General features: G+C 44.9%; 1 protein-coding gene across 2 annotated transcripts in view; it reads right to left on the bottom strand.

Moving 5' to 3' along the window:
- The window catches only part of POC1B (POC1 centriolar protein B), a 197,619-nt gene that overhangs the window by 147,721 nt on the left and 28,904 nt on the right, over nt 1-20,994 (bottom strand). Inside the window, exons 4-6 of one of the 2 annotated variants that reach the window (XM_073620198.1) lie at nt 20,470-20,649; nt 7,762-7,869; nt 6,230-6,345 (exon numbers count right to left, since the gene is read on the bottom strand). In XM_073620198.1, the coding sequence (XP_073476299.1) occupies nt 6,230-6,345; nt 7,762-7,869; nt 20,470-20,649 (404 nt within the window). The remainder of the gene's footprint in view (nt 1-6,229; nt 6,346-7,761; nt 7,870-20,469; nt 20,650-20,994) is intronic. The other variant, XM_073620199.1, reaches the window with a different exon arrangement.

Here is a 20,994-nt window from a genome sequence, read left to right as displayed (position 1 = left end):
CATCCATCACCTATGGACACTAGCTAAAAATAGGATTTTTTAAAACAGCTTACCTGTAAAATCCTTTTCTTTCGAAGGACATCACGGGACACAGAGCCACAGTAATTACTGATGGGTTATATAGGTATCACTGGTGATTGGACACTGGCACACCCCATCAGGAAGTTCAACCCCCTATATAATCCCTCCCCCTTGCAGGGATACCTCAGTTTTGTAGCCAAGCAATATAGTGTATTAGAAGAGGGGCGGGACCTCTGTGTCCCGTGATGTCCTTCGAAAGAAAAGGATTTTACAGGTAAGCTGTTTTAAAAAATCCTATTTTCTTTCTCGAACATCACGGGACACAGAGCCACAGTAATTATTGATGGGATGTCCCAGAGCAATGCTACCTGAGGGGGGGGGGGACCACGACCAAGTAGGGTGCAATCAGACCTGAGGACCCTGTACCGCTGCCTGCAGCACACTACGCCCAAAGGCGATATCCTCATGCCTTCTCACATCCACCTGATAGAATCTGGTGAATGTATGGACTGAAGACCAAGTTGCGGCCTTGCAGATTTGAGCCATAGAGGCCTGGTGATGCACTGCCCAAGAAGCACCAATAGCCCTTGTGGAATGTGCCCTGATCTGAAACAGAGGAATCTTCTGTTTCAAACCGTAAGCTTGAATGATCAATTGTCGAATCCATTTAGAAATGGTAGCTTTTGACGCTGCCTGTCCTCTATTGGGACCCTCTGGCAGCACAAACAAAACATCCGTCTTGCGGATCTGAGCAGTTGCCCCTAGATAGGCCTTAACTGCTCTTACTACATCCAACGAATGTAGAGATCTCTCTTCCGGAGAACAGGGATCTGGAAAAAAGCAAGGTAGAACAATGTCTTGGTTTAAATGAAAATCAGAAACCACCTTCGGTAAAAAACTAGGATGAAGGCGTAGTACCACTCTATCCTTATGTATAATCAAATAAGGCTCCTTACAGGAAAGAGCTGCTAATTCTGATACTCTTCTAGCAGAAGAGATGGCCACCAGAAAAATTAACTTCCTTGTCAACAAGACCAAAGGAATCTGACTTATTGGTTCAAAAGGCTGTTTCTGTAACACAGCCAGGACCAAGTTCAAGTCCCAGGGGTTTAGGGGCGCTTTAACCGGAGGATTAAGACGCATCACCCCCTGCATAAAGTTTCGGACCAAAGAATGTGAAGCAAGTGGCCGCTGAAATAATACTGATAAAGCAGAGACCTGGCCCTTGATGCTACTCAAGGCCAGCTTCATCTCTAATCCTAATTGTAGAAAATCAAGAATTCTACCTATGACATATTTCCTGGGATGCCAACCTCTGGATTCACACCAGGTTATATAAGCTTTCCAGACTCTATGATAAATTATCCTGGAAGCTGGCTTCCTTGCATTAATCAAGGTAGATATGACAGGACCTGAGAGCCCACGACTCTTCAGAGCGTGGGTCTCAATAGCCAAACCGTCAAATTTAGCGTTTGTAAGGCAGTCATCCTTACTATTTCTGCATACCAGGTCCTTCTGGGCCAAGCGGGGGCCACCAGAAGTACCGACTTCCTTTCCTGCCTGATCCTGCGAAGGAGTCGTGGTAGTAGCAGAATAGGCGGGAATGCGTAAATCAGTGAGAACCGATGCCACGGAATCACCAACGCATCCGTCCCGCATGCAAGAGGATCTTTTGTCCTTGCCACAAATCTGTCTATCTTTTTGTTGAATCGGGATGCAAAGAGATCTACATCTGGAACCCCCCATCTTTGGCATCTGGCCCAAAAGACGTCGGGATGCAGAGACCATTCCCCTGGAAGTAACTGCTGGCGACTTAGATAGTCCGCCTGCCAATTCTCTATTCCCGGGATGAAAACTGCCGATATGCATGGCACATGCATCTCTGCCCAGACTAAGATCTGGTTCACCTCCTTTTGAGCAGCTCGGCTCCGGGTGCCTCCCTGATGATTGACATAAGCCACTGCTGTGGCATTGTCGGACTGGATCCTGACCGGACAACCCTGTAGCCTGATAGTCCAGGCCTTTAGAGCTAGATGTATCGCACGGATCTCCAGAATGTTGATGGGTAAGGTCCTCTCTGTCTTGGACCATACCCCTTGGACCGCAGCCTGTTCCAGAACTGCTCCCCAACCTGACAGACTGGCATCTGTTGTTACCACCGTCCAGGTAACCGGTAGAAAGGATTTCCCCTTCTGCAGGTTTTCGGGTATGAGCCACCAATTGAGGCTCTGATGCACCGCATGCAACAGGTGCATCGGAAAGTCTAATGCCTGAACCTTCTTGTTCCATGTCGACAGAATACTGTGTTGCAGCATTCTTGAGTGAAACTGAGCATAGGGAACTGCTTCGAATGAAGACACCATCTTCCCTAGTAGCCTCATACAAAGGCGGACTGAGGGACCCTTCTTGGTCCTTACTGTCAGAATCAGCTCTCTCAAAGCAGTGATCTTTGCCTGGGGTAGAAATATTTTCTCCTGGCTTGTATTTATAATCAGACCTAAATACTCCAGTCTTCTTACTGGTTTTAGGAAAGACTTTTCCAAGTTGAGGATCCAACCCAGGTGTTCTAGATACCTGACTGTGGTCCTCAAGTTTCCATTCAAAGAGGCTACCGACCGATCTATCAAGAGCAGGTCGTCTAGGTATGCTATGACAGCTATACCCTGAGCCCTTAATCTGGCCAGAGGAGGAGCCAAGATCTTTGTAAACACTCGAGGTGCAGTGGCTATCCCGAAAGGCAGAGCCACAAACTGGAAATGGCGCCCTCCTACCTCAAAGCGCAGAAACTTCTGATGAGCAGGAAAAATGGGCACATGCAGATATGCATCTCTGATGTCTATTGATGCCAGAAATTCTCCTCCCTGCAGGGTGGAACTACCGTTCGAATTGATTCCATGCGGAAGGATTGAATCCTTAGGAATCGGTTCAGATTCCTTAAGTCCAGGATGGGCCTGACATCCCCATTTGGCTTTTGGACCGTAAAAAGGTTGGAATAGAAGCCCAATCCCTGGTCCTTTGCGGGAACTATCATAATGACCTCCTGCGACAAAAGTCGCTCTAACGCTAGAAGGAGCGACTGCTTCTTCTCTGGGTCTCTGGGAACACTTGATCTGAGGAACCGAGGAGAGGGGAATTCCTGAAACTCCAGCTTGTACCCTAAGGTTACCGTGGAGATTACCCATCTGTCCTGGAAGTCCTCCTGCCAGAGCTCTGAGAACTGTCGCAGTCTTCCCCTCACTCGAGTGAGCGGGGGCGCCCCCTCATGCAGAGGTCTTAGTGTTTTGCCTAGTAGGCTTCTTTCCCCAGGACTTCTTTTGTCCCTGGGGTTGACTCTTGTCTCTGGACCCCGATGGAGGCGGCCGTCGAGACTGCCTGGAGGCTGAAGCCTCCGGCGCTGGGGAAAGAGTCCGTTTGAAAGAGGGACGCTTACTCTTCTTCTTGACAGGTAAGAGAGTGCTTTTCCCACAAGAGATTCTCTTGATATAGTTATCCAAGTCCTCTCCAAACAACCTTGCACCACGAAATGGAAACCCAGCCAGTAGCTTCTTACATGGTGCTTCGGCTGACCAATTTTTCAACCATAGGATTCTACGTATATGCACCAACCCCAGTGAAAGACGGGAGGTTTGCACGATAGAATCTCTAATGGCGTCAACCACAAAGCATAAGGCCGCTGGAAGGTTAGCAAACCCCTGGGCCTGCTGTTCAGGTAATACTTTGATGACCTGCTTAACATGGTCTCTTAAGTATTGACAGACTCCAATCGCTGCTACTGCAGGTTGGGCCACTGATCCTGCTAAGGAGAAAACATCCTTCAATAGGGATTCCATCCTTTTATCTACAGGATCCCTGAGCATCTGAGCATTGTCTACAGGACAAGTCAGGCTATTATTTACGGAGGAAATGGCGGCATCAATAACCGGTATTCCCCACATTTTAATAAACTTTTCTTCCATCGGATAAAGTGTTGAAAACTTTCTCGGCGGAAAAAAACGTTTGTCTGGGTGATCCCACTCAGAATAAATGAGCTTTTCAAGTAAAGTATGAACAGGAAAAGCATGTGCTGCTTGGAAAGGTTTCAGTGACCCCAAAGCAGAAGAGGATTCTTTAGCAGTTTCAGGTATGGGCAACTTAAATGTGGATCGGACCAATCCAGTGAGGATCTGCACTAAGGCTTTCTCCTCTTGGGAAGTCGCAGAGGGTCCCTCTCCACCTGAATCCTCCGAAGAGGAATCATCCATCCCATCCCGATCCTCTGAAAGGGATTCATCTCCTTTATCCCAGAGCTCCTCTGTCTGAGGGTCTTGGGGAACAGAGGAAAGCCTAGTGCGTTTTCTTCCACTGAGTGAAGACGTAATCACGGCCATTAATCTTTCCTCTAGACCATTAATGGTTGAGGAAAAAACCTCTTGTGTAATATATACAGGGGCTGAAGTGCGAGAAGCAGGTGTAGCCCCTGACCCCGATGGCTCTCCCTGGCTAGCCGTCCCTGGCCCATTTTTAGGGGGGGAGGATGCTGCCGACAGGGGGCCCACAGAACCTGAACGAGATCCCCTAGTGTCTCTGGTTCCTGGGGTGCTTGAACCTCTTCTACCCATAGTGCAAAGCAACAAGGTGTGAGGTATACAAATGAACACTGCCTGCTGAGCGATGTAGTCTGGCTAAAAGCCTTGCTATCCATTGCTCAGTCTGGTGTTACTTCAGTAAATGCTGCCTAGGAGAATGTCTGTGTCCCACCTTACATGCGACCGTCAGCTCTGTGTCTCTCAGAAGGCTGTGTGCACCTGTACAGAGTGCCTCTAATAGCCTGCAGCTGGGGCCTGAGTGGGAGTCTAAGCACCTGTGCTGACGTTCCGCCCCCCCCCCCCCCCCCCTCGAGTTTTGAAAAAACGAGTGCTTCCCGCGCTGGCCCACTTCTCCTGTCATGTTTCTGGAGAAAGGCTGGGGGAGGGGGGGGGGGGGGGGGGAGGCTGGTAGCAAGATCTGCCTGAACGGCTAGATTCAGAGATGGTGGCCATTAGGCCGCAGAGCCCGGGTGGTATAACCACTTTCTAGACCCCTGCGGCCCCTCTCTAGCCTGGGGGGGAACATTCAAACATGAGAAATCCCCCCTTCCACCTTACCTTTTTTGCAGCCGGCCTGAGATGCTGGGACATGAACAGCAATGAACAAACACTGAGACAGTCAGTCAGCATGTGTAGGTTTGTGCTCTTGGCAGCCCCCGGTGGTCACAATAGGCATAGCATGCATTTACCTTAAAGGAGAAAAGCCACTAGAACTCAAAAATTCTGTGGAATCTCCTCTTACCTTATCCGGCTGCAGGGTGCTGTTTACACAGACCCAATCTTCACCTCTCACGGTGGGCTCCGTTTGAAAAAACCGCCAGAGACTGGGGCCCCCTACAAATAGGGGGATCCAACAGTTCTGGGACCGTAAAGCACCTCGCCAGAAATTAGGAAGTTTAAAGCCATTTTCTGATCTGCGGGGTCCAGCTCTCTAAAAAGAGAAGCATTACGGGTAAAACCTCGTTTCTTCGGACACGAGGCCCGGGTACCATTCAATTCGGCCATGAAAAGACACTTTGAATGGATCCGGTTCGCCTGGCTTGCCCCAGTATAGGATTTTAGGATATTCCCTTTGGAGCTCAGCACAGGACATCTTTACACGTCCATCACCTAAGACACTGGCGTAAAAACTGAGGTATTCCTGCAAGGGGGAGGAATTATATAGGGGGTTGAACTTCCTGATGGGGTGTGCCAGTGTCCAATCACCAGTGATACCTATATAACCCATCAGTAATTACTGTGGCTCTGTGTCCCGTGATGTTCGAGAAAGAAAAAACAATGGATTAACTGAACTGGGAGGGGTTCTGCCTGAGTGGGAATTCCTGCCTTTTTTTGGCCATTTTTTTTGTGTCCATTCACCTGGCAGTAGTAATACAAACCAACTAGCCATGAATATCAAGTATTGTGAAAGCAACTAATTGAATCTATGGTATATTAAGTATATAACTGGGATTTACATATAAGGCTGTGGTAGAGGTAATGCTATAAGAAGTTCTGTTTGTTTATCAAGTCCTGTGAAATCAACTATTCACCTAGTTGGACTTAATCCCATATAAACCTGCATATTTTTAAAAGTGCAGCAATACCTGAAGTTTCGCTCTAAAACCTGCCTTGTTTAGTAAACTATTATGCTGCCATTTTACCTTGATAATGCTGCAGCAATTTGTTCATTCGAATATCCCACACTTTCACTGTACTATCGGCACCAGCAGACGCTACACATGTTCCCGATGGGTTGAAGTTCACATAGTTGGAATGCCTGAAATCAAAGATATTTTGCTCTATAAATAAAGAAAATAAGCAGTAATTTCACAATGATGTAAATAAGTATTGCAGTCTACTATTCTGGAAATAGAATGCTATGGTAATCCTTGAAAATGATATAATGCATGAGATTTAACCACCTCAATACCGGACACTTTTACCCCCTTCCTGCCCAGGCCAATTTTCAGATTGGAGTCCTGTCGCACTTTGAATGACAATTACTGCAACACTGTACCCAAATTAAATTTTTATAATTTAAATGAGACAGAGCTTTTCTTTGGTGGTATTAAACCGCAACTGTGTTTTTTTTATTTTTTGCTATATAAGCGGGGGGGGGGAACAAAAAACAAAAAAAAACACAATTTTCTTAGTTTCTGTTATAAAAGTTAGCAAAAAAATACTTTTTCTTCATAAGTTTAGGCTAAAATATATTCTACCAAGTTCCTTTGGAAAAAATAACCCAAATCTGTGTGTATTATTTTGCCTGTGTGAAAGTTTTATTCCTGATGTACTGACTGCCAGCTCAGTACAACCCCCTCCCTCCCAAAATGACCCTTTTTTGGAAAGTAGACAGTAGTAAGAGGAATGGTGAATTTTTTGTCACAATTTTCTTTTTCTTTTACATATTGTCACCAGTACAGCATCATCATATGACAGGTATGGTGGTGATTAGGGATTATTTTACAATTGGCTTTTTTTTTTTAAATACTGTGACCAAAGCAGTACAGTGTTACCATACTGACACTGTACTACTCTGGGGAAGTGATCAGGATTTGATGATCACTGTTATAAGCAATCATTTTTATGAATGGCATCCATTCACTCACAGGGTGTACTATTGTGATAGGTGTGAGTGGTCACAGCTATTGTGTGTGATCGCACTGCAATAGTGTGAACCTGGCCATAAGGCAGTGAAGGCACAAGAGCAGGAGGCCTCCCTGCATCCCAAAAAAACAACACTAATTTGATATGCTTGCATTAAATGTGTTTTTTTTTTTTACAATTGTTTTTATCACATCAGGCCATCAAATTAACAAGAAATCTGGTCATTTAAAATCACAGTAATCTGAAAATTGAAAGCCTGCTATGGGTTATGATTTTACACTCAGTTTGTCATTTGCTCTGCTTTACTAAATAAGCCAGAAGATGGTTTCTGGTAGGCATGTAACAGATTTGACTATCACTCACGCAATAGGATACAATATACTTTTATGGAAAGTGCAACATCAAACACTAAAAAGCACAGAAAACGCAGTGCCATTTTTTGCAACTTTTGTCCAACATGAATGAAAATTCAGGCATGGTTAATAACACAACACAGTATGAAACTTGTATGAGAAGTAAAATTAATGTTATATTTTGACTACAACTCAATGGTCAAATGTTCAGTCAAGTAGATGAGCTTTGTTACCCTTTGTAATCCATGAAAGTGTTAATGCAAACTCTGTTTGTTGTGTCCCAGATTCTTACAGTCTTGTCATCACTGCACGAGGTAATTAGTCTTCCATCTGGGGAAAATCTGTAAATGCAGAAAGAGGCAGTGAGTACATCATAGCAGTTGATGATAAAAAAAAAAAAAAATTATATTGTATTATTGTTATATTGTTTTCAGCACCTGGGAAAAATGGAACCAGTGAGCCAATACAGAACATTGGGTAGGTAGGGCTAAAACCAAACATCATAGAAGATCAGAAAATTAGTCAAAGGTGGGTGACAGCAGGGCACATAGTCACTGAAAGAGGGAAGTTATACAAGACAACAATATAAAGGACAATTACTACAAAACAACAGTTCAAAAAATGAGTTGGTAATACTACTTACATAACACAATATTTGTTATCTTATGCATACAGTACAGGACACAGGAGATGATTCCTGAGTTATGGGTTATATGCCATTACTTTCAGGTGATTGGACACAAAGAAAGGCTTTGCTGGGAGCCCCCCACCCCTTCCAGGGGGAACCTATATAATCCTGCCCACTCTAAGAGGCTCCACTTCTTTCAAGATCTGGCAGCTTATCACATTATGACTTACTAGCAGTTTTCAGATCGGTTACCCTTGATGTACATCTTGGGAACTGCACCCAGATCCCGCAACAATGGGGTCAGCATGTAAGGTTTGCTTTGGGCACTAAAACCTGCTTTCAGTGCTCACCTTGGTAAGTGCAACAAGTTAGCCACAGGAGGTTATACAGGTCCAGAGCAGTCCATCCCTATGGCACCCAGACCCTGAAGACCCCTTGGGGGGTATGCCTACAGCAACAGGAGAAACCTGGACCCTGTATGGGACCAGCAACAAGGACAAGGTAAAACAGGGTCTCTGAACAATACTTACCGGTTCCTGGCTACACATATCTTGATGCAATATAACCTGGAAATGTACTAGATGCTTATCCTACAAGTCACACTGCAGTGCTAAGCACACACATGGTTTTGAGGGCACTCGTTATAGGGTAATAAATAATAAGGTATAATAATAAGGTATAATAATAAGGTAAAGGGGAAAATCCTCACTTAGCAATGGTGGATAACAGGCACTCAGAAGCAAGAGCACATGGGTAAAACAGTGGAGATTTATCTACAGCAGGGTTTTTCAAACTTTCTAAGCAAAGGTCAGTTTACTGTTCTTCAGACTTTAGAAGGGCCGGATTGTGGCCAGTGAGGAGTAGAGTATACATCAGACTAAATTGCATAAAGCCTATGGGCAGTAGGGGGTATTGGTAGTAGTTGGAGGAATAGTGCCCCATCTATGGTGTCAGTGGGAGGAATAGTGCCCCATCTATGGTGTCAGTGGGAGGAATAGTGCCCCATCTATGGTGTCAGTGGGAGGAATAGTGCCCCATCTATGGTGTCAGTGGGAGGAATAGTGCCCCATCTATGGTGTCAGTGGGAGGAATAGTGCCCCATCTATGGTGTCAGTGGGAGGAATAGTGCCCCATCTATGGTGTCAGTGGGAGGAATAGTGCCCCATCTATGGTGTCAGTGGGAGGAATAGTGCCCCATCTATGGTATCAGTGGGAGGAATAGTGCCCCATCTATGGTGTCAGTGGGAGGAATAGTACCCCATCTATGGTGTCAGTGGGAGGAACAGTGCCCCATTGATGGTGTCAGTGGGAGGAATAGTACCTTATAGATGGTGTCAGTGGGAGGAATAGTGCCTTATTTTAGTGTATTAATGTCAGAAACCATGAATCAGACCGAGACAGAAGTACAGTTAAATCACACTTGTTTGATAATAAAAAAAGGTAAACAGAGTAAACGTAGTCAAAACATGGCCAGAGTTCAGGAACCGGAACTGATAGTCAGACAAGCCTGTCAGGGCTGGGCTCAGCCCTTCCTTCTCTGAGCTGGCCGCTCAGTTGTCGGCTAATTGTCAGCTCCTATCTCTCCACCGTGACTCACCTGTTGATGATATCCTGCTTGTCATTCCTGCTTACTTAAGCCGTCCAGTCCAGATGATCTCTGCCTTCACCTTGGTCAAATCTCTAGAGACACATGCCTGTGTTCCTGTTAAAGGCATGCTTTGCTGACATTCTTTCTGGCTGCAGATCCTGCTTGCTGTTCTACTACGCTCATCTCTGGCTCCCTGACATTTTTGCTTTGTCAGAAACCATGAATCAGACTGAGACAGAAGTTAAATCTCACTTGTTTAATAATAATTAAAAAAAAGATAAACAGAGTAAAACGTAGTCAAAACATAGCGTAGTAGAACAGCAAGCAGGATCTGGAGCCAAGAGGAATGTCAGCCGAACAAGTCTTTAACAAGAACACAGGCGAGCGTCTCTAGAGATGTGACCAAGGCGAAGGCAGAGATCCTCTGGGCTGGATGGCTTAAGTAGGCCGGACTGACGAGCAGGATATCAACAGGTGAGTCACTGTGGAGAGATAGCAGCGTCCAGCTCAGAAGGAAGGGCCGAGCCCAGCCCTGACAGTACCCCCTTCTCAATGACCCCTCCCCTCGGAGGGCCACCAGGCTTGAGGGGAAAACGTTTATGGAAATCACGGAGGAGAACGGGGCATGTACGTCTGAGGATGAGACCCAGGAGCGTTCCTCTGGACCATACCCTTTCCAATGCACCAGGTACTGTATGCGCCCATGGAACCTACGAGTGTCGTCAACAATGGACTGTACGTCATACTCCTCATGGTTCTCAACCTGTATAGGGTGAGGACGTGGCACCAAGGTGGTAAAGCGGTTGCAGACCAAAGGTTTTAATAAGGAGACATGAAATACATTTGAGATATGCATATTAGAAGGAAGTTCTAACGCGTAAGCCACTGGGTTAATCCTGCGGAGCATACAGAAAGGCCCAATAAACCAATGTTGCGAACTTCAGAGAGGGAACACGAAGTCGGAGGTTGCGAGATGACAGCCAGACCCTGTTTCCAGCCTGGTAGGATGGTGCTGGCTGGCGTTTGCGGTCAGCAAGGTGTCTGTACCTATCATTAGTATGTCACAAAGCCTCCTGGACTCGTGCCCAAGTGGAACGAAGACCACGAAGATGCTCCTCCAACCCAATGCAGGAATACTCTGCGGAACAAATGAGTCAGGCAACATGGAAGGTTAGAAAAGTTCACCATAAACAGGGACAATCTGGAAGCAGAATTCAAGGCACTATATTGTGAGCAAACTCCACCCATGGTAAGAGGTCTGACCAGTTATGATAGTCAGAAATATAGCAACGTAGGAACTGCTCCAAGGACTGATTGGCTCGTTTTGCGGCCCCATTAGACTGCGGGTGATACGCAGAGGAGAAAGAAACCTGAATTTCCAACTGTGCACAAAAGGCTCGCCAGAACCGGGACACAAACTAACTACCCCTGTCCAAGACGATCACCTTGGGTAGCCCATGTAAGCGAAAGATCTCCCCAGCAAAAATGGAAGCCAGTTCCTTAGAAGTGAGCAACTTCTTAAGAGGAATACAATGAGACATTTTCAAGAAATGGTCAACCACCATAAGGATAACTGCGTTACCCTGGGAGTTGGGCAACTCTACAATGAAATCCATAGACAGGTGGGTCCAGGGCCTCTCTCCATTGGGTATGGGCTGTAGAAGGCCCACTGGAAGGGGTCATGGAGTCTTATGCCCTGTACACACGGTCGGATTTTCCGACGGAAAATGTGTGATAGGACCTTGTTGTCAGAAAATCCGACCGCGTGTGGGCTCCATCACACATTTTCCATCGGAATTTCCGACACACAAAGTTTGAGAGCAGGCTATAAAATTTTCCATGAAAAATGAATATATAAGAAAGCAGCGCTCGCAAGATAAATAAGTGCACCAAAAACCTTGTTGCAGCTGCTAGATACAAGTGCTATGACTTAAAATAAATATACAAAAAAACAGCGCTGGCAACTGGCCCAATATAAATATGAATATAGCTGAAGGGGTCGCTATAGATATGTGACTAAACAAATTGCATTTGGTGAAAAAATTAAATAGTATGTGGTGAAAAAATATTGTTTCTGTTTAGAAACAAACCATAGACACTCAAAAAAATTATTAATAAATATATATACCTCAACATATAACCATAGGCAATCCAAAAATATATATACTAATAATACTTTTTGGATTGCCTATGGTTATATGTTGAGGTATATATATTTAATAATAATTTTTTTGCGTGCCTATGGTTTCTGTTTCTAAACAGAAACAATATTTTTTCACCACATACTATTTAATTTTTTCACCAAATGCAATTTGTTTAGTCACATATATATAGCGACACCTTCAGCTATATTCATATTTATATTGGGCCAGTTGCCAGCGCTGTTATTTTGTATATTTATAAAATTTTCCGACAACAAAATCCGTTGCGGGAAATTCTGATCGTGTGTACACAAATCCGATGCACAAAGTGCCACGCATGCTCAGAATAAATTAAGAGAGGAAAGCTATTGGCTACTGCCCCGTTTATAGACCTGACGTACGTGTTTTACGTCACCACGTTCAGAACGATCGGATTTTCCGACAACTTTGTGTGACCGTGTGTATGCAAGACAAGTTTGAGCCAACATCCGTCGGAAAAAATCCATGGATTTTGTTGTTGGAATGTCCGATCAATGTCCGACCGTGTATACGGGGCATTACTCTGAGCACACACGGAACAGGAAGCTATGAAGGCGGTTACCATCAGCACGTAGACTAGGCCACCAGAATTGTTGGGAAATGGCCCAAAAGAGTTGATTCCTCCCAGGGTGGCCAGCAGCCTTGGGAGAATGGCAAATCTGGAGCACGGCAGTATGGAGACTCTCTGGGACAAATCAGCAGTCACAAATTTTCTCAGGAGGAGCATGGACCTGAGTGGCAAGAATTTTGTCACTAAAAGGAGAAGTGAGACTGGTGTGAATCGTAGCCAGAATACGATCAGGAGGAATCACAGGAACCGAAACCAACTTCATCTTGGAAGTGGAGGAAAATTGTCATGACAAAGCGTCAGCCCTTACATTCTTAGTACCGGGTAAGAATGAGGCAATGTAATTGAAACTAGACAAGAAAAGAGCCCATCGCGCCCTTCTGGGAGAGAGGCGTTAAGCCTCAGACAAGAATGTGAGATTCTTATGGTCAGTAAGAATGAGCCCTGGCACAATGGTACCTTCGAGGAGAGGTCTCCATTCTTTCAGGGATAAATGATCGCTAACATCTCTCTGTCCCCAATCTCGTAATTGCACTCCGCAGGTGACAATTTCTTGGTAAAGTAGCCACAAGGATGCATAGCGCTCTTAGGTAGGACGTTGAGACAGAAGAGTGCCAACTCCAGTCTCAGAAGCATCAACCTCAAGGATAAAAGGTAAAGTAGGATCAGGATGTGCCAACACAGAAGCAGAAACAGCAGCCTAGAGACTCTCAAAGGCCTTAATGGACTCCGGAGACCAATACTGTGGGTTACTGTCCTTTCTGGTCATATCAGTCAGGGGCTCGACCAGAGACGAGAAGTTACGAATAAAACTTCCGATAATAGTTGGCAAAGCCAAGAAAACGCTGCAGAGGATGTAAACCCACAGGTCGGGCCACTGCAGGACTGCTGAAAGTTTCTCTGGGTCCATTGAAAAACCAGCAGTGGAAATGACATAACCCAGGAATTTAACCTGTTCACGATGGAATTCGCACTTCTCCAATTTACAATAGGAGGTTGTTCTCTCTTAGTTTCTGAATCACACAACAGACATCTGTGTGTTGGCTCTCCAGGGACTTGGAAAATATGGAGGATATCATTGAGATAAACCACCACACATTACTGCAACAAATCTCGGAGGACATCATTAATAAATTCCTGGAAAACTGCCGGAGCGTTACTAAGGCTAAATGGTATTACGAGGTACTCATAATGGACTGTTCTGGTATTAAAACGCCGTTTTCCACTCGTCGCCCTCCTTAATCCTCACGAGATTGTATGCCCCTCTTAAATCAAGCTTCGTGAAAAACGTTGCTCCCTTGAGGCAGTCAAATAACTCTGTAATCAACAGAATCGGATAGGCTCTCTTAATCATGGAACAACCGAGACCCCTATAATCAATACAAGGTCTCAGTTCACCACTCTTCTTCTTCACAAAGAAGAAACCAGCAGCAGCAGGAGACAAGGATTTGCGGATGTGAAACCTTGAGAGAGTGCGTCTGCAACATTCTCCTCCATGGCCCTATCCTCCAAGACTGACAAAGGGTAAACCCAGCCACAAGGGGCTATGGCACCAGGTTGAAGGTCAATTGTGCAATCATACGACCAGTGTGGAGGCAAACTACTGGCTTGACCTTTGTCAAAGACATCGCTAAAATTGCGGTACTCCTCCAGGAGGGAGAAGAGTGAAGAGGTGCACAGGACCTTGGCTATCTTCTGGAAGCATGTCTTACTGCATTGTGGTGACCAGGAGAGAACCTCAGCACGGAGCCAATCAAAAGAGGGGTTGTGCCTCTGTAACTAAGGATAGCCAATAACCAGCAGAAAACTTAGGCGAGGAAATAACTTGGAATTGGATTATCTCATGGTGAAGAGCCCGTACTGCCATGGACAACGGAACAGTCTCATGAGTCACATGGGCAGGCTGTAGTGGTCTCCCATCAAGAGCCTCAATGGCAAGTGGAGTGTCACACAGCTGCAGCAGAATTGAGTGCTTCGATACAAAGGCAGCATCAATGAACAGGCCTGCAGCCGCAGAGTCTATTAGAGCCTGTATCTCGACGGATGACTCAGCCCAAGAAAGGGTAACCTGAACCAGGGGCTTATCCTTCTGGATCACTGGGGATGAAACAACACTACCTAAGGTCTGTCCGTGACAGGACCTCAAGGTTCGGGCGTTCCCTGGATGGGTAGGACAAGACTTCAAAAAAGGGACCTGCCTGGCCACAATAAAGGCATAATCTCTCCCTCCTCCTAAGGGCTCTCTCATCCGCAGAGAGACATGTGGAGCCCAAGTGCATGGCTTCACCTTCACTGACAGACTCGGTACCAGGAGGCATGGGAGATGAGGGAGGCAAGGGTGGGACTGCAAAGCTCAGAGCCAAAAAGGTACTGGAGGCTTCCGTAAGCACTCCTTAAAAGGAAGCTTTCTCTCAGAGTCTGGAGTCAATCAGCATGGCAAGCAAGATCAACCTCTCTAGCTCAGTGGGTATGTCTCGGGCTGCTATCTCATCTTTGATGTTATTCGAGAGACTGTGAGAAAAAGCAGCCACGAGAGCATCATTGTTCCACGCAACCTCTGCTGCCAGGGTACGGAAGTCAACGGCGTAATCGGCAACAGTTCTCGTACCGTTTGATAGACATGAGGCTTTTGGCAGCAGAAATGGAACGTGCGGGAACGTCAAATACCCTTTTAAAGGAAGCCACAAAGTCTGGGTAACAGGTTTTTGCATCTCCCATAGGAAGGTTTGCCAAGGCTCTCTCAGAAAGCAAAGATATCACAGAACCTACTTTTCTTCTGTTCGTGGGAAACGCCTGGGGCAGCATCTCACAGTATATCTCAACCTGGTTGAGAAACCCTCTGCATTGAACTGGATCGCCCCCAAATCGCTGGGGAAGCAGAGCGAAACCAGACATACCTCTTATAGAGGTAATACTCGAGGCTGGTGCCTGAACAGAGACTGGGGCTTCTGAATTCATGGCCTTCGCTTTCTGTCAGAGACCATGAATCAGACCGAGACAGAAGTACAGTTAAATCACACTTGTTTAATAATAATAAAAAAAGGTAAACAGAGTAAACCTAGTCAAAACATAGCCAGAGTTCAGGAACAGTAACGGATAGTCAGACAAGCCAAAACGTCAGGGAGCCAGAGACGAGCATAGTAGAACAGCAAGCAGGATCTGGAGCCAAGAGGAATGTCAGCCGAACAAGTCTTTAACAAGAACACAGGCGAGCGTCTCTAGAGATGTGACCAAGGCAAAGGCCGAGTTCATCTGGGCTGGACGGCTTAGGTAAGCAGGACTGACGAGCAGGATATCAGCAACAGGTAAGTCATTGTGGAGAGATAGGAGCTGGCAATTAGCCAACAGCTGAGTGGCCAGCTCAGAGAAGGAAGGGCTGAGCCCAGCCCTGACAATTAATTGGAGGAATAGTGCCCAAAGGGCTGGATAAAGGCGAGCAAGGGCCACAATCTGGAGACCACTGATGTATAGGCTTAGAGAAAACTCCAAGTTCCTTGAGGTTGATAGAAGTCTCCTTGTTTCAGAGCGAGGTGCACTAAGGCCGCTCCAGCCTCCTAAATCGGACTCACTCACAGACATGCCTGTCTGACAAAAGCAGAATTCTCTGCTACTATGTCTGATCTATTCCAAGGGCTATCTCCACTTCTGGAAATTGGCAGGTAGTAACACCCATATATGCTCTTCTGTCTTTCCACCCTCTGATTATCTTCAGACAATACGACCGGAACTGCCTAGTGCACTTCTATTTGCAGAAGGCAAGAGGGACACTGACTTTTTAGCAGAGGCTGAGAATGATTTTTCACCTCCAGAATTTCATCAAGTTACTTCTTCAGCTTCTCGCTACATGCTAGCTACTGTGGAGTCACTGGCTAAAGCAGTGCATTCTAGTCCCAGGATAGATACACCTAGTGCTGCTCATCCCCCACATATCCTTCCAAGCATGATATACAAGGCTATTCTTAAAATGTCTTTCCCAATTCTTGATAAAGCCAAGAGGGCCTTATATAATGACTGGCACAACTCAGATGGTTACGCCTTCCTCCTGATAATTCTGATGACTTGCACCCTATGGAAAGGGAGTTTAAGAAGAAAAGTCTGTTCATGCTGTGGACCTGGCTATTCTTATTAATTGCTAGTGAACTTTTCCCACATATAGCTGATCCTAATCAGGCTGCAAGATTACAACTCGTGCCCTCAACAGTGCTTTTTTGTGTAGACACCATGGAAAACATGATCCTTCAAATCTTAAGAATGTCCTTACTTTCTGTGCATATGTACATAATCTTATGGCTAACTTTACCCATTCTTAAAATCATTTCCTCCCCCTCCTCCTACTGATCCCTGCACACCCTGAACTTACCTTGTATAAACCCAGTCCGGTCACATGATCAAGCAGCTCCGGCTGCCTTGTGTCAGCAAGCGGCTGCTGCAGGAAACAGGAGGGAGTGCCAACACCACGTGGGCCATGGGAACCTCTGGCTTTGGGAATTCAAAGCCGTTGTCGAGTGCTCCCTAAGGCTTCATGTACACTACGTTTTGCATTTTTCTATGGCCGGTGGTCAAAACGTTCCTATCCTGAATGTGATTCTTCTGTGTTCAAGAGAGGGAGGTTGAACCTCACCTAAAAGCAGCAGCTCCTAAATTCTGCTCAAAGCATGTGGGTACATTGACACATAGGATTTTATGGAGTCCAAGTTTAGGAGCTTTGGCAAAAAAAACACCAAAAGCTCCTAAACTCAAGTTTAGGAGCTGCTAGTGTACATGAAGGTCTTACACAGGAGTCAGAGCTACTGAATTACATGATCAGACCGGATTTTTAAAAAAAAGGCAAGTACACAGATTTTTTTTTTATATATACAGGGCAGGGAACACTTTTAAGAATAGTTATAGTTAACGTTACCAACACTTTAAAGCCTAATTAGGAGAATGTGCTCATAAAAGGTGCCTTTTGTGTATGCCCTTCAAAAGGTAAGCTCCTCATTGGAAATTCCCTTAAGGAATAACTTTAGGTCTCTACTGAAGTAAAGGCGGCTCATACCCCACTTTCCTCAATCATACTACCCTACCCAATGGGCCTCTCTACTGTACAGATACGATCTGCTCGCCCCCTCAGAGAGTCATCATCTACCTCAGGTCCTTCACCTTGTGGCAGACCTTCTTTGCATTAAAGCTGCCCCCCCACCCCCCACCCCTTAAAGCAGAAAATGGAGGTCTATTGACAATTGCTCCGTATTCCGGCAAAGACGTCCCAGCCCTTTTATTTCACTCTGTCTTTTGGAGAAGCTCAAAAAGAAGGTCTTTATTGCTGTCCTATTTTTAATTTTTTTTCTCTCTGCTACACTTTCTTATTTACCGCTTCACAAGGCAGACGGTTTTTCCTACACTTTCTTGCATCTTTCAATGATAGTCATCTCCTTCCCTCTTAGGCTCGATTCACACTTGTGCGACAGCAAAGTCACATTACAAGTCGTACCCTATGGTTTCCAATGAGTACAATTCATATCTGTGCAACTTTAAGGTAGTTCCTACACTACTTTGGTCTGACTTTGATGCAACTTGAGGTCCATAAACCTCAAGATTACACAGGCATTGCTTCAAGTCGTGTCAAAGTTACTGGAAAAAAACTGCGGTATAATTGTGCGACTTTCAGGTTGCACAAGTGTTAAAGGGGCCTTAGGAAGGATTACAAGGATTTTTCATCACAAGGACTTTTATTCACTTACAATGCATGTCCCATCATGCTAAAAACTTCATCGGCAGCATGACTTCTGCCTGGTCTTCTATATACAGTACCTATTAGTATATCTGTTATGAGAGATCCTTTAAATCTAAAGCGATTATAAAGGCTGTCATTTAAAAATAAACATGTTATACTTTCCTGCTCTGTGCAATGGTTTTGTACAGAACAGCCCTGATCCTCTTCTTTTTGGGTCCCCCGCCGTCGGTTCTGGCTCCTTACCCCTGCCGAGTGCCCCGATAGTAATCCTCTTGCTATGGGGGAATCGAGCAGGCTCGCTCCCGAGTTGCACTCCTGTGAATGGATAATGTCCATTAACATACAGTGAGTGGCTCGCCCTGCCCCCTGCTCTCATTGGCTCACTGGCTGGGATTGACAGCAGCTGGAGCCAATGGCCTCCACTGCTGTGTGAGTCAATGAGGAGAGAGAGAGACCCAGAAGAGCCGCTGCTCTCATGCACATCGCTGGATTTGGGCTTAGGTAAGTATAGGGGGGGCTGGGGGTTGAGCTGCATCCAGGTTTTTTACCTTTATGCATACAATGCATTAAAAGAGGAACTGCAGTCTGCTATCATAATTTGCAATAAAAACATCTTTGCCATTGTGAAGCTTCCATCCAACCACTTTGCATATTATTTTATATATACTGTGACTCAATACTTGCCAAATATGCTGCAGAAATCTCCCTCCACTGAGTCTGGCTGCATTTTAACTGTGGGCAGCTGAAGCTGCTGCCTGTTCACTTCCTGGATTTACACAGATACACGCCTCACACCACACAGCTCTGCAGCTCTCAAGCTCTCATTGGCCCTCTTATGACTCACCCCCCCCCCCCCTCCCTTCCTGGCAAACTCTCACCAGAGTGAGAGAGAGAGAGCTGTGCATGATGTCATAAGCCTAGGCTAATGACCAGACAAGAAAGAGGAAGTGGGTCGTATAAGGTATTTGCTGGCAGAAAAAAAATGTTTTACCATCCAAAGTTAAAACAACAAGGGGAGAAGGTTAAATAGATGGAAATATGAAAAAAAAAAATCACTGAAGGTCCACTTAAAGGTAAACAAACCTCCTGCCTTTAGAATCACTTTAATTGCAACTGAAATTTGATGGGTTTACTCCCATCCACGCTGTATTATAGTTTTTACATTGCTAATATGACAACACCTTGTGGTGCGTTATTAGACCCTTAATCAAACTCTAAGCTTTTATATCACAGGGTGCCCTGGACATCTTTCTTTAAAAGCTCCCGAGCCAAACCTCTGATCATAGGCCCAAACACTGATGCTCTAACTTCACCCTGTGGTTAACACTGCACTTTTCTCTGTCTCCTCCCCTGACCTTGTACTGGTAAGGCTATCTGGCTCTCATCCTTATATCATATTTACATTTTCTTCAGCACGACATTTTGCCAAACTTCCAGCATCTCTAACCCCGATATTCACCAGTTAGGCACCTTTGAGTTTGATGCCTCCCTTTCTTGGAGGCATGCAGATTTCTACCATTATTCACTGTAATATATCATGTGAGGTAGTTCTCATCTAGTGTGACGATATTAGGAACAATATCTAGGATGAAGTTCCCCAAGACTCTGAAGTTATCTCTATTGCCTAAACCAGGGGTCCCCAAATGTTCTAAGCGAGGGATCAGTTTACTGTCCTTTGAGAGGGGGGGGGGCTGGACTGTGGCCAGTGAGAGTAGAAAATGCCCCAGCATCAGTGCCCCATCATTGGATTGAGTGGGAGGAATAGTGATCCGTTTATGGTGTCAGTAGGAGGAATGGTGCCCTATTATTGGTGTCAGTTGGTGAAATAGTACCCCAAGGGCAATATAAAAGGCAAGCAAAGGGCCACAGTTTGGAGATCACTGGCCTAAACATTTACAATAGCCATTACAACTCAAGTGTGTCAGGAAAACAATAATGGCATTTTTTTTTAATGGTTGTATTTTATTGCTTCTCTTTGTAACTCTTATAATTCTATATGTGCATTTAAAACCATTTTCAGAAATAAACCCAGAAAATGGACTGAACAGGCCTCGAAAACTTGCATCTTTAACAACCTAATTTAGTCAATAAATGTTATCATTTAAACTCCAAAATTACGCATTTCTCAATGGAAAACAATTCAATACTTTACTATTCTTTTTTTTTTTTTTAAAGGAAAACATGTATTTTCTAAGGTGGAAAAGTTTTCAGCATAATCAATGCAATCACACAAAAACATGTAAATATTGTACAATACGTACTTGGCACATCTCACCCAGTTTGTATGCTGGCTAAGTGAAAAAAGAAAACGTTGGTGATGCACATTCCACGCTTTGATTGACTTGTCATCGGATGCGGTGATAATGGTTTGACCATCACTTGAGAAGTCAACGCATCGCACAGAAGATGTATGGGCCTTAAATATGGTTGATTCGCCTTTGCTGAATACAAGAAAAGCAAATCAATTTAGATGTTCAAATATGGATAAACCAACAAAATGAAATATACTCCACTTATATATGAGGGTATGCAAGTCACGGTTGAAATCAGATTTTTTAAATTTAATTTTACAGCAAAGCATTCAATGGCAGTTTTTTTCTAAGGGACATCTATAAAAATGTAAGTAAAGCTAGATGTAACTTTTGGAAGGATTCCCAGAACACTTTCAAGCACATTGTGTTCTGAAACTAGCTTCCCATAGCTACTGTGTAAAACAAGCCATTACAATTAGTAGGCAGAAAGTATGAACTCTGAAGTGCACTGTGCATATTTTTCTACTGACAAAA

Source organism: Aquarana catesbeiana, linkage group LG03, assembly GCF_042186555.1.
Source record: "Aquarana catesbeiana isolate 2022-GZ linkage group LG03, ASM4218655v1, whole genome shotgun sequence".
NCBI classification, from domain to species: Eukaryota; Metazoa; Chordata; class Amphibia; order Anura; family Ranidae; genus Aquarana; species Aquarana catesbeiana.
The sequence above is the reverse complement of the archived record's forward strand: the minus strand, read 5'-3'. Positions and strand labels throughout refer to the sequence as shown.